Source organism: Helianthus annuus, chromosome 2, assembly GCF_002127325.2.
Source record: "Helianthus annuus cultivar XRQ/B chromosome 2, HanXRQr2.0-SUNRISE, whole genome shotgun sequence".
NCBI classification, from domain to species: domain Eukaryota; kingdom Viridiplantae; phylum Streptophyta; class Magnoliopsida; order Asterales; family Asteraceae; genus Helianthus; species Helianthus annuus.
The window spans coordinates 137,708,006-137,720,423 of NC_035434.2; the positions used below are offsets into that span (position 1 = coordinate 137,708,006).

The window sequence follows — 12,418 nt, forward strand, 5'->3', positions numbered from 1 at the left end:
GTTGTACCATACCATCACGTAACCTTAACATTCTAACTTCCAACATTATGTTTTTAAGTATTATTTACTTATGTGAACAGTATTCCTGTCGTATTGTGTGAAGTAATCCCACCCATTTCTAAACTATTTTGCAATTAATCTAGAAACATGTAAGTATAGGAACATAAATTCACTTGTCACAAAAAGATAACTAATTACATTGTTTTATTATGTTCTAAACCTAAACAAAAACAAACAAAATAAAATTAAAGAAAAAAAAAAGTTGAGCATAAAACAATGGATTTTTAATCCTTATAGATTTACAAAACCCATAGTTTCTTTCATATATTTGTTTATTATTCGCCTCGGAGTTTCCTCTCAGATTGCAGTTTGCGCCCACTTTTGCTTCGACTACTCCGAAGATTATAACTTATACAATCATTCATCGTTCTTCTCAATGATATAACAACCAATTTATAGATTGCAGCTTCAAATTGGATCTCAATTGCTATTTCAAATGGCGAATGCATCTGGGTTTCTCACTCAAAGCATGAGGATTTCTTCTTCTTTTGGCTTAAATCCTTCTGGGTTTTGTTACCCTGAGGTTATCCCCAAAAGGGTTCGCTGCTCCAGCACCTCTCAAGCTATTGAGACTGAATCTCGGCTCCCCAGGTTAGTTTCTAGTTGTGAATCTATCTTAATTTCTAGTTGTGTTTTGGGTCGGTGCAATCATTGTACATTTGTACTAGTTTTTTATATGCATTTTGACTTTTGAAGTCAAAAGTACTAATCTTTAGCTTTGAAATTTGTGTTTGTTTATTATAGGGTCAATTAGTTTAATTTCTTGATGGAAGTTTCATAACGGTTGGTTGATTTAGTTGGATTTGTAGAATAAGTTAATCTTGCATGAACAATACAAGATGTGACAAAATGGATCTAATAGAATCATTGCTTAGAAGTTCAAACCAATAAACTATGTTAATCTTGTTATGTCCGAGAGATACCGGGTCTTAGGAATATCCTGTCGTTGGGCGCATTTGTTGTGGATGATAGATAGGAGAACTCCATAGTTAACTGTGCTTGAGTGGGACAAAAACAAATCTGTGCGCTCTTCGTGAGCAAAGTAGACAATATTGGTTGGTATGAGAGGTCAGATGTTACATTATCTTTGTTGAAACCATGGTTTTAAAATACGGTTGAGGCGTGTGCCTCGAGGCGAAACGGCCAAAAATGATTCTGAGGCACGCCTCAGGGGGTTTATATTGTATGTGCACCTCAGGGGGTTTTGATATTTGTTTTTGATGTTTTTAACTTTTTGTGTCAATTTCAAGCAATTTATGTCTTTTTATGTGTGTTTTTGATGATTTCGATGATGAATTTGGTTAGTATTATTATTTTTATAAGATATATAATTTTTAGATTTATTTTTTAATTCTGCCTCGGGCTTACGCCTCATGAGGCGAAGGGAAACCGCCTTGAAACTCATTTTCGTTCTTTTAAACCTTGGTTGAAATATAATTTATTGCAATGTCTTGGATGCATATGATTGTAGTAGTAGTGGTGATATTGAGTTTGTGTTGAGGTAATGATGAAATTGATCTAAAGATTGTTTAGCCCCGTTTAAGATTTTTTTTTTTTTTTTTTTTTTTAATAAATAACAGGCTTGTAAGCAAGGGATGCAAACTAGTTGGGTGTGGGTCAGCCGTACCTCAACTCCAGATTTCTAATGATGATCTTGCTAAAATCGTTGATACCAATGATGAATGGATATCTGCGCGAACTGGAATTCGCAATCGACGGATTCTTACAGGTTAGTATTATTGAATTAAAATATTAATTATCTGGTATTGGTATACATCATCCATGCATATATTTACTATAATAATATATGACTGTAATCTGGTGGGATGAACCACAGGAAACGAAAGTTTGACCGGTCTGGCTGCAGAGGCATCTCTAAAAGCACTTGAAATGGCACAAGTAGAACCGGATGACGTGGATCTTATCTTGTTGTGCACATCGACTCCAGAAGATCTATTTGGTGGTGCTCCCCAGGTTGAACATGATGACGTGGATTAATCTTGTTTTCCTGTAACTAATATTTTAAATCTATTTTTGTTATTGTGTTTTTCCCTTTAAAAATATCCTTAGTGTTTTTAATTATGTGTATTTATTTTCTTATTATAGATTCAAAAAGCACTTGGATGTAAAGGAAATCCACTCGCTTTTGACATTACGGCTGCTTGTAGCGGGTTTGTATTGGGCCTTGTATCTGCTTCATGTTATATTCGAGGTAAAACAATGTTTTATTTGTTGTTTTCGAGGTTATTTTATAAAGAGTAAAGTACACAGATGGTCCCTGTGGTTAACCAAAATTTAGGATTTAGTCCCCAACTTTTCAAAAGTACAAGGACGGTCCCTGTGGTTTGCACTTTGTAACACATTTAGTCCACAACTTTTGCCAACAATACACGGATGGTCCCTGTGGTTTGCACTTTGTAACACATATCGTCCCCAACATTTAGTGACTAAATGCGTTACAACGTGCATACCAGTACCACAAGGACCATCCATGTACTTTTGGCAAAAGTTGAGGACTAAATGCGTTACGAAGTGCAAACCACAGAGACCGTCCATGTACTTTTGAAAAGCTGGGGACTAAATTCTTAATTTTGGTTAACCACAGGGACCATCCGTGTACCTTACTCTTTTATAAAAAAGCAAGAAACTTTTGGTCTAATGTACGTTGGGTAACCATCTTTATTGTCACCCCTTTTGAAAATAGGTAATCCGTACAGGTCAAAATGATATGTGTCAGTAAGTTTGACCATGTTGACTTTTGTTTCAGGGGGTGGTTTCAAGAATGTACTTGTGATTGGAGCCGATTCACTCTCTCGTTATGTTGACTGGACTGATAGAGGGACGTGCATTCTCTTTGGAGATGCTGCTGGTGCTGTTCTGGTCCAGGTATATGGTTGTAAAAATCCCGACTAGCCTCCGATTAATCGCTAGTCGGAGGTTCACCGAGTAATTTTTATCTAATCGGCCAGCCAGTTAATCAGTAGGCGGTCAACAGTGGTCAAATCCAGTCCTAATTAGCCAAAAATCAGTGGCCGTCTAGCGATTCGTACAACACTTTTCTTACTGTTTTTTTCATGTCAAAATCACTTTTCCATGTCATCAATATATATATGTTCGTTTGTATTGATTTGGGTCCGTACGGTTTCTCTCTTTTAAAAAGGGTATATCAGATATTTGACAAACGATAAAATATCGTTACATGTGGGTCCTACTGAGTAACAAATTACTGCGTCCCAGAGCATAAACACTGGTTAATGGAGGGAAATAATGAATTGTATTTCTGGCAGGCGTGTGACAGCGAAGAGGACGGTTTATTTGGTTTTGACTTGCACAGTGATGGTGACGGCAACAGGTGTTTATACTTTATAATTTCTTGAAAGAGTTAATTGCCCGGATGGTCCCTGTAGTTTCACGTTTTTTCACGTTTAGTCCCCACCTTTTGAAAATAGCAGGTATGCTCCCTATGGTTTGTTATTTTGTTACTCGGATAGTCCCCTGAGTAGATGTCAGTTAGTTTGGAAATAGCAGGTATGCTCCCTATGGTTTGTCATTTGTTACTCGGATAGTCCCCGGAGTAAATGTCAGGGGACTATCCGAGTAACAAAATGACAAACCATAGGGAGCATACCTGCTATTTCCAAAAGGTGGGGACTAAACGTGAAAAAACATGAAACCACAGGGACCATCCGGGCAATTAACTCTTTCTTGAAAACCGATTGTTTGCATTCACTGCAAATGTTGTCAAAATGTGAACTTTTTCATAACCCTCCTCCGTAACAGGCACCTAAATGCTGGAATCAAAGAAAACGAAAGTAATCATGAATTGGGTACAAATGGTTCGGCCCTAGGGTTCCCCCCAAACAGCTCGTCTTTTTCATGTATAAAAATGAATGGAACAGAAGTCTTTCGGTTTGCTGTTAGCGTTGTGCCACAGACCATTGAGGCATCGCTAGCAAAGGCTGGTCTTGACCGTTCAGATATCGACTGGCTACTGCTCCATCAGGTACGAACCAGAACATGTCGTGGATCCCACACATTTACATATAATTAGTTTATCAAGTATATTTTGTTAAAATTATAGTATTTCAATAATAATCTGACTTTTTGAATAAAATGATTGTTATTTTGTATAGCTGCCTGAGACCCTTTTTCTCTAATGTTTTAAAGCTTTTTGCCGATAATTAGTTAATCAAATATGATTAACAAAATTATATTATTTTAATAATAATCTTACTTTTTGAATAAAATCGTTTAAAAGGTTTAATGCAATAACAATAGGTTAGAATCCCGTGTACTACACAAGTAGAATAAATGCAATATTATAAAAAGTTATATTTAAAAAAAAATCCGTGTATTGCATTGCATGGGTTGAATAAACACGTGTATTACACGAGTTGATAATAAATACCGCAAGAATAATAATTTATTATGTAGTATATATATAGATAATAAGTATTCATAATTAAAGCGTAAGTATTCATATTCAAAAGTATATTTATTATATAGTATAGAACTATAGATAGATATAGATATAGATAGAGATGTTGAGGGCAACTTTCGACCGTATTATTTTAAGCAATTTTTTCTTGTCTGACCCGTTAGGGATAGATAATAACCCGAATCAGTTTATTCATAAATAAGTGCGTCGAAATTGCTACCTCTGCTTTATTTGACTGCTGACGGGTATCAGGAATTGAATCAAAGATTTTGTAAACTTAAAGGGTATTTATGTAATTTGACATGCAGGCGAACAAGAGGATCATCGATGGAGTAGCAACAAGACTAGAAGTTCCAAAGGATAGGGTAATATCAAATCTGGCCAACTATGGCAACACGAGTGCAGCTTCTATACCGTTGGCGTTAGATGAAGCGGTTAGAAGCGGGAAAGTGAAACAAGGTGAAACCATAGCAACTGCGGGGTTTGGTGCGGGTCTTACATGGGGTTCTGCTATCCTGAGATGGGGTTAGATTTGTGTTTTTAAACATTGTTTTGTACACTGCAAGTTATTTGGTGAGTGTGGGCAGGAAAGAAAGATGATGTACATTGTTTCCAAAATCTAAAATCTCATCAATTTTGTTTTGTTTTGTTTTGATTCCTGTTTCATCTTCTTCTTAGTTATGAACTACCAAAAACATTAATAAGATTTCATTCATTATGCATCAATCTTTTGCTAAATTTGTCTTGTTTTGTGAACTTCAACTTGTAAATGGGTTTCTTTGAGCTTTACTGCTTACAAAGAGACTTTCTTCACCAAAAGCGTAGGTGAAGGGGTATGGTACCGAAAATCTACGCTAACCAATCAGGTCGCGCGCGAGACCATACTCTTACTAGACTAATCTGGCAGTTTTCCCAAACTCGCGCCGACCAATCAGTTGTAACCTAGGCCGCGCGCGAGGTCTAGGACAACACAAGACCAGATTTCACACTTGACTCCTTGGATGAAAACCTTCACTTCCTGTACCTTGCGCTGGCTACACGGTGTGTCCCCGATGGCCGCGCGGAGGACAGAACCGCAGGTCATCCTAGGACAAGTACGACAGGTACAAGTGGTAGAGCAGTGGACCAATGAGCGTCCAACAGGCTGTATCCGATCGTGCTCCACGATTAACAATCGTACAGGAGACAAGGTACTCAAGGACGCATACGTGACACCAATCAGCATGCGCCAATATCTGCTCCATGATCTCCACTTAACCGCTAATGAGAGACGAGACAACAAGCAGCGCTTGCAGCAATGCATGTAAAGTTGGAAGCACCATGTAATGAATAAATGGTAGTGTGATTGAAACTAAAAACACCTAATCAACAATGCATCAAAACTCATTTTATAAAAGAAAAAAAAATCAAAACTAGAAAGTCAAACATTAGACGCACAATTTTAATCATCACACTTTTTGGAATAAATAATTTTAAAAAAATAAAAAATAGCAACACCAGGTCATATGATGTGGGTAAACGCCCCAAGACATTACCCACTACCACGTTGGAGCCATGTCAGCCATGCCCCCACATCACCACACCACCCCCTCATATGCTCCTTTCGCTACTGGGGTAGCGAACAAGACGATGGCGTCCCCTTAATGCCTCCATAACGCCCTGGTAATGGTGTTTAGCGCCCACTTTTCTGAAAAAGGCCTCCACGTCAAAGATGAGGCAGTTGTTTGCGTCGGTGGGATAGCGCCTCACACCGGGCAGCCTATCGTATAAAAAACCCTCAAAATCTCAAATTAAATAAAATATTTATTTTTTCAAAAGTACAAAGTATATTTAAGCTTTTAGGGGTTAACTTTTGTTTGGATAAACCTAATATATTTATATTTCCAAGTTCCTTTTCCTCTTTAATCCTGGCATATCCAACTTTTGATTAATTACAATCCAACTTCTACAACAAATTAACCATTAAACCAAAATTAACCAATAAATAAAACAATCACACACATCCAAACATTTACATGGTTTCATATAACAGTCATATACACTAAAATGATGAACCAGATCAGCTATTCGCAATGTTTTAATATCGAAGCAACCGCTCTACTGGTTCACTCACTGGTCCGGGTTTAACAACATTGGTTATTCAACTTATTCAAGATCCTTGTAAAATTCTTCAAATAAATGTGGAATCTTTCTATAAATTTCAGTAAACCAATGAACATAATCATATTAACTTACAAACAAACAAAATCTCAACATTCTCTCACTGATCAGTAAGACCTTCAGCTTCAAGTCTAGCTTTAATCCTTTGAAGTGTACCTTCAATGGCTATATCAATTGCATCTTTCTTTGTCCTCAAACCCAATGAACTCCCATGCTTTCTGTAAATAATTCTTGATATCATTTCAATCACTTTTTCCCTCTTTCTCCTCACTTCACTCATTGGAATCCCATTCAAAACCTCCATCACACTCACCCCTTTAAACACCACATCTTCCTTCGGAATCATCACCGAGAACTCATCGTATTCGTCTTCCGCCAGATGCCACCCGTACTGCCTCTTCGCCGATAGTTCTTCGAAAAACACCGGTATGCACCCCGCTAGAATGCTGTCGAATGTCGACCGACGTGTCGGGGTTTCTCCCGGAGGCTGCAGGCAGAAACTCGAATGCAGCATCGGTTTCATGATCTTGATCGGATCGTGCTCGCAAATCCCGTTTGAACAGTCGATGAACTCGCATTGTTTGGAATATGGGTTTGAGTTTTGAGTTGTGTTTTCGGTTTTTGAGCTGTTGTCGCATTCTAACCTGATGCTCCGGCGAATGTTGGGGGTGGAGGAGATCGCGCTGCCGCCGGAGAATAACATTAGGGTTGTTCTTTTGGATCGAGTAACTCTTTTGATCCATGAGTTAAAGAGTGCTAAATTTGGAGGGTGGAATGATGTGACGTATGGGATTGATTGTTCTTGCCAAGGGTATGCTCTTGATTCTAGGGTTAGGGTTGTCACGTTGTAAAACTCCGGTAATTCGAGAAACGAACTGCCCCATAACGGCGGATCGTTACCTAAAACAAACAAACAAACAAACAAACAAACGTACCCAGTAAGTATTTATGCTAGTTTGCTTATACGCCAACCGAACACAAATGAACGGATGTAAACAAACTTAAGTGAACTAAGAAAACGAGCGTGTTCTTGTTTGCTTTATTCAATACGTTAACCAAATACCCAAGGCATAGTTCTAAAATTTGACTGGGTGATACACGACAGACCAGTTCGTATTGTCAATGAACAATAACTAAAACTAAATATATATGTAAACGAACATATTCGAACATACAAACGTTCATGAATGAACATGGCATGTGTCCATGTTCATTTATCTAACCAAATGAACATTTTTTTCTTATAAATTAATAAACACAAACGAACTTTCACTTTCCAACGAACTGTTCACTCAACGTTCGGTTCATTCACAGACCTAAAACAAACAAACTTCCCATTCTGCCCGTAAACTAACCGAACGTTCAGTAAACCGTTTCACAGAAAATTCGTCTATGCCCATTTATTAACACGAACAAAACTTTTCATTCATTTACTCAAAACAAATCATTTAAGTCCGTAAACGTTCGTTCGGTTCGGTTCGTTTCCAACCCGTTTCCATCAAACTCTTCACTCCCATCAACGTTCGGCTCGTTTACGGCCCTAAAAAAACCCGAACGCAATAACATTAACATTAACAATAATAATAACATTAACATTTACCTAACGGCTGACTAAAATCCCAAGCAGTCCCAGCAATGACAAGAAAATGATCATGCCCCTGTCTCCTCCCCCAAATCTCTGGCGACTCTTCTTTCAAAAAATTGTATAAATGAAGGCCGTGTTGGGACGAAGAATTATAATACGGGCCGTATAGGTACCGAAGCGAGTCAAGAGAAGCATAATACGGGAGATAGATGGCATCCGCAGCGTTAGGATCGGAAGTGAGACAAGGGTATTCGAGCATGCGGCGGTGGAAGAAGAGTTCTAGGAGGTTGGTGTCCGTACGGAACCATGAGTGGGATTGGTTGTGGGTTTTGGGGCCCAGGCCGTGGTTAGTGAGAAAGGGGCAGAAGTTGGTGGCGAATGGGTGGTGGGTTTCGGAGCAGTTGGTGAGGATGTCGAGGTTGAAGAGGGAGGGGAGCTGGCGGATGTGGATCCAGCGGTTGGTGCAGTCGGAGTCTAGATCGGATTGTTGGATGGTTGTGCTGAGGAAGAGGAAGAAGAGGAGGAGGAAGACGGTGGTGTGCGGTGGAGGTGTCGGTGGTGGCATTTTGGGAGAACCGACCGCAGGATGAGATCTGGGATTACATTTTTGGAGAGGGGGATTTTGTTTTATTATTATTGTAGTGTAGAATGTATGTATAACTAGTTGATGCCCCGCCCGTGTTGCGGGACGATGGCCGAATAGCTCTTAATCAACTAAAAAAGGCAAATTGGAAAATAATAATCCCATCATTGTGAAATTGGCCAATAATAATCCCAAGTCAGGAATTAGCCAATAATAATCCCACTTCGTACATTTTTGGAAAATAATACTCCAAATGCTGACGTGGCACTTTTGTCGTTTAGTGACTGTGGATTATTATTTTCCAAAAATGGACGAGGTGGGATTATTATTGGCTAATTCCTGACTTGGGATTATTATTGGTCAATTTCACAATGGTGGGATTATTATTTTCCAAAAAACACTACTATAATTTTGCTAGGAAAAAACTAAAACGATGATAAGACTGTAATTTTGGGCTCAGGGCAAAACTGTAATTTTTCAGGACTAATGAGCGAGTGTTAGGCAGCTCCTTTAGACGGAAAAAATTTAAATCGAGTTAACCAATTAAAAAAAACTTTTATAGTTTTGCTAAAAAAATTAAAACGATGGGGAAAATGTAACTTTGAACTGAGGGGGAAATCATAATTTTGTTTCAGGGATAAAATCGTAAATTAAATGGACCAATGGGGTTGAGAGCAAAATCGTAACTTGGCTGTGTGAGAAAAAAACTAATGGAAAACTGTAAATTTAAACGGGGCAAAATCATAATTTTGAACCGAGGGCAAATTGAAATTTTTAGCTGGGAAAAATGCGTAAATTTATTTTAAAATGGGGGTAAAAACATAATTTTGAACAGATGGCAAAATCGTTATTATAAGGAAAAAAACCTAATGACAAAACTGTAAATTTAAACGGGGCAAAATCATAATGTTGAACCGAGGGAAAATTGAAAATTTTTAGCTGGGAGCAAAATCGTAAATTTATTTTTAAGTGAGGGTAAAAGCATAATTTTGAACTGATGGTAAAATCGTAATTTTAAAACGGGATAAAATCGTAAATTTGTTGGGCCAATAGGGGAGTGGCATACATGACTATAAGTATAAACGGGAAAAAATCGTAATTTAGCAAAAAAAAATCAAGTTGTGGTGGCAGGTGGCCACCCAAATCCACCAATGGAATCGAAGAACTATTGCCCGCCCTTTATTTTGTTATAGTAGATAATACTAGTTGATGATCGCCCGTGTTGCGGGACGATGGTCGAATAATGAGCGAGTGTTAGGCAGCTTATTGACACGAAAAACAATTAAATCGAGTCAACCAAATAAAACAAAACACTTTTATAGTTTTGATTAAAAAAATAAAACAATTGCAACATTATAATTTTTAACTGAGAGAAAGTTGTATTTTTTGACTGGGTAAAATCGTAATTTGACAAAAGTTAGAGTGGTGGCAGTACTGTAAATTTAGACGGGGGGCAAAATTGTAAATTTTCACAGGGGCAAATTCGTAATTTTGAACTTAAGGTAACAGCGTAATATAAATTTGAACTAAGGGCACAATCGTAATTTTAAGCTGGAGGCAAAACCACAATTTTATTTTGAACCGAGTGCAAAATCGTAGTTTTGAGTTGGGGGCAAAAGCATAATTTTATTTTGAACTAGGGAGAAAACGTAATTTTGAACTGAGGGCGAAATCATAATTTTTTAAACGGGGAAAAATCACATTTTTGAACAGAGGGCAAAATCGTAATTTTAGCTGGGGAAAAAATAGAATTTTATTTTGAACTGGGGGCGAAAAGGTAATTCTGAGCTGAGGACAAAACCACAATTTTATTTTGAATTGAGGGAAAAATCGAAATTTTGAGCTGGGGACAAAAGCGTAATTTAATTTTGAGCTGGGGCAAAATCGTAATTTTAAAGAGGGGCAAAACCGTAATTTTAAATTGGATATAAAATAATAAACTGGTTGGTCCAATGGGGGAATGCAAGGAAAAATAGTAATTTTGAATTGAGGGCAAAATCGTAATTTTGAGATGGGGGACAAAAGCGTAATTTTATTTTGAGCTGGGGGTAAAACGATAATTTTAAGCATGAGCAAAAACGTAATTTTAAAAAGAATATAAAATAGTAGACTTGTTGGTCCAATGGGGGAGTGGCATGCAGCTGCCTGGCACTATTCCCCCAATTGGTAAATGTAATTTTGAGAAGGGGACAAAAGCGTAATTTTATTTTGAGCTGGGGGTAAAACGACAATTTTAAGCAGGAGCGAAAACGTAATTTTAAAAAGAATATAAAATAGTAAACTTGTTGGTCCAATGGGGGAGTGTCAGGCAACTGTCTGGCACTATTCCCCCAATTGGTAAATGTATATGTAGGATAACTAGTTTTATGCTCGTTCGTGTTGCGGGGCGGTAAGCAGCGGAATACTTCCCAGTTTAATAACATGCATGCATGTGTTTCGCTTATTTGTATATTATCTCAATAAAAATTACGTCAAGCATAGATAAAAATATGCGTGTCAAAGAATTTTTGTTTGAATAAAAATTAGAAATTATAAAGTAATTATATTAGGAGCTAAATGGTTGGTTGGTTCCTGTGGTTTGCAAAAATTGCAGACTTGGTCCTAGTGGTTTACTAATTACATGCGTGGTACCAAAACTTGTAAAAAATGAACACGCTTGGTCCCCTGTCCTAACATCAGTTAGATTTCTCAGTTAACACACCGCATGTGCATGTCACATGAGGGTAATCTTATGTGAATTTACTTATTTACCCTTGAAGATAAAAAAATTAAATTAACCCCTCATCCCCTCTTCTCTTCTTCAAGCAGCCTACCACCCATTATCCTCCCTAACCATTCTTTTCTAACCGACCAGCCAAGAATTCAGGTCACCTACAAACCTATAGCTTCACCATCAAACAGGTCATACAAGCTATAGATTGATGAACCACGCCCTTCGTTATTCAGTGCTTCAATTGTCGGCGCCGACGATTTTAACTCAGGCAATAGCGATTCTAACTCCGGCGACAAGCAAAAAAATACCATCCATGTGTTGGTGCACTGATGTCTGTTAACTTCGTCTTTATTGAGTCTTGTAATGTACTAGATAGATCAGGGCACACAAAACGAGAAAATAGTATTAAAGGTAATTCCGCTTGAAAGGAGCCTAAGACATTTCAAACGGAATTAGAGTTACAAGCGAAATTAACTAATTCCGCATGGAATTAGGTAATTCCGTTTGAAACTTAATTTCGCGTGAACAGTTCAAGCGGAATTAGCCATGTCTATAAATACTGATCTTTCCGTGTCATTTGGAACGGAATTAGAAGTCATAGTTTGAGAGCCGAGGTGCTGCCGAATTCTTATCAGAATTGTAAAAGCTTAGGAAATCAATATAAGAAGATAATTAGAAAGGAACAAGTTGTTTTACGTCAATTACATTGATTCCGCCTTTGTTTTTGATGTTGAACTCATCGGATTGACTCGTTAGGGTCACACGACGATCCAACAAGTGGTATCAGATCTCAGGACGAGGAGTTCATACCAATTCAGCTTGATTTCATCGGATTTTCACACTTCTACTCATTCTTTTCTGATTTGAATGAAATTTAAC

General features: G+C 37.8%; 2 protein-coding genes across 2 annotated transcripts; one reads left to right on the plus strand and one right to left on the minus strand.

Moving 5' to 3' along the window:
• The first annotated feature begins 317 nt into the window (after window positions 1-317).
• LOC110922783 (3-oxoacyl-[acyl-carrier-protein] synthase 3 B, chloroplastic) lies at window positions 318-5,224 on the plus strand. Its single transcript, XM_022166985.2, has 8 exons — window positions 318-651; window positions 1,641-1,789; window positions 1,898-2,034; window positions 2,167-2,272; window positions 2,828-2,946; window positions 3,348-3,412; window positions 3,841-4,063; window positions 4,807-5,224. The coding sequence occupies exons 1-8, from the start codon at window positions 497-499 to the stop codon at window positions 5,026-5,028; spliced, it is 1,176 nt and encodes a 391-aa protein (XP_022022677.1). The 5' UTR covers window positions 318-496; the 3' UTR covers window positions 5,029-5,224.
• A 1,229-nt stretch (window positions 5,225-6,453) lies between these two features.
• LOC110922776 (probable xyloglucan galactosyltransferase GT19) lies at window positions 6,454-8,855 on the minus strand. Its single transcript, XM_022166980.2, has 2 exons — window positions 8,259-8,855; window positions 6,454-7,558 (listed from the first exon to the last, which is right to left on the minus strand). Exons 1-2 carry the CDS (start codon window positions 8,806-8,808, stop codon window positions 6,759-6,761), a joined length of 1,350 nt encoding a protein of 449 aa, XP_022022672.1. The 5' UTR covers window positions 8,809-8,855; the 3' UTR covers window positions 6,454-6,758.
• Window positions 8,856-12,418: the final 3,563 nt, after the last annotated feature.

Excerpts from the sequence above, each read along its gene's own strand:
- LOC110922783 (XM_022166985.2), top strand. The coding sequence starts at position 497 with ATGGCGAATGCATCTGGGTTTCTCACTCAAAGCATGAGGATTTCTTCT. Across the intron at positions 652-1,640 it reads ACTGAATCTCGGCTCCCCAG|GCTTGTAAGCAAGGGATGCA; the intron begins GTTAGTTTCTAG and ends AATAAATAACAG. Across the intron at positions 2,273-2,827 it reads TGCTTCATGTTATATTCGAG|GGGGTGGTTTCAAGAATGTA; the intron begins GTAAAACAATGT and ends CTTTTGTTTCAG.
- LOC110922776 (XM_022166980.2), bottom strand. The coding sequence starts at position 8,808 with ATGCCACCACCGACACCTCCACCGCACACCACCGTCTTCCTCCTCCTC. Across the intron at positions 7,559-8,258 it reads GGATTTTAGTCAGCCGTTAG|GTAACGATCCGCCGTTATGG; the intron begins GTAAATGTTAAT and ends TGTTTGTTTTAG.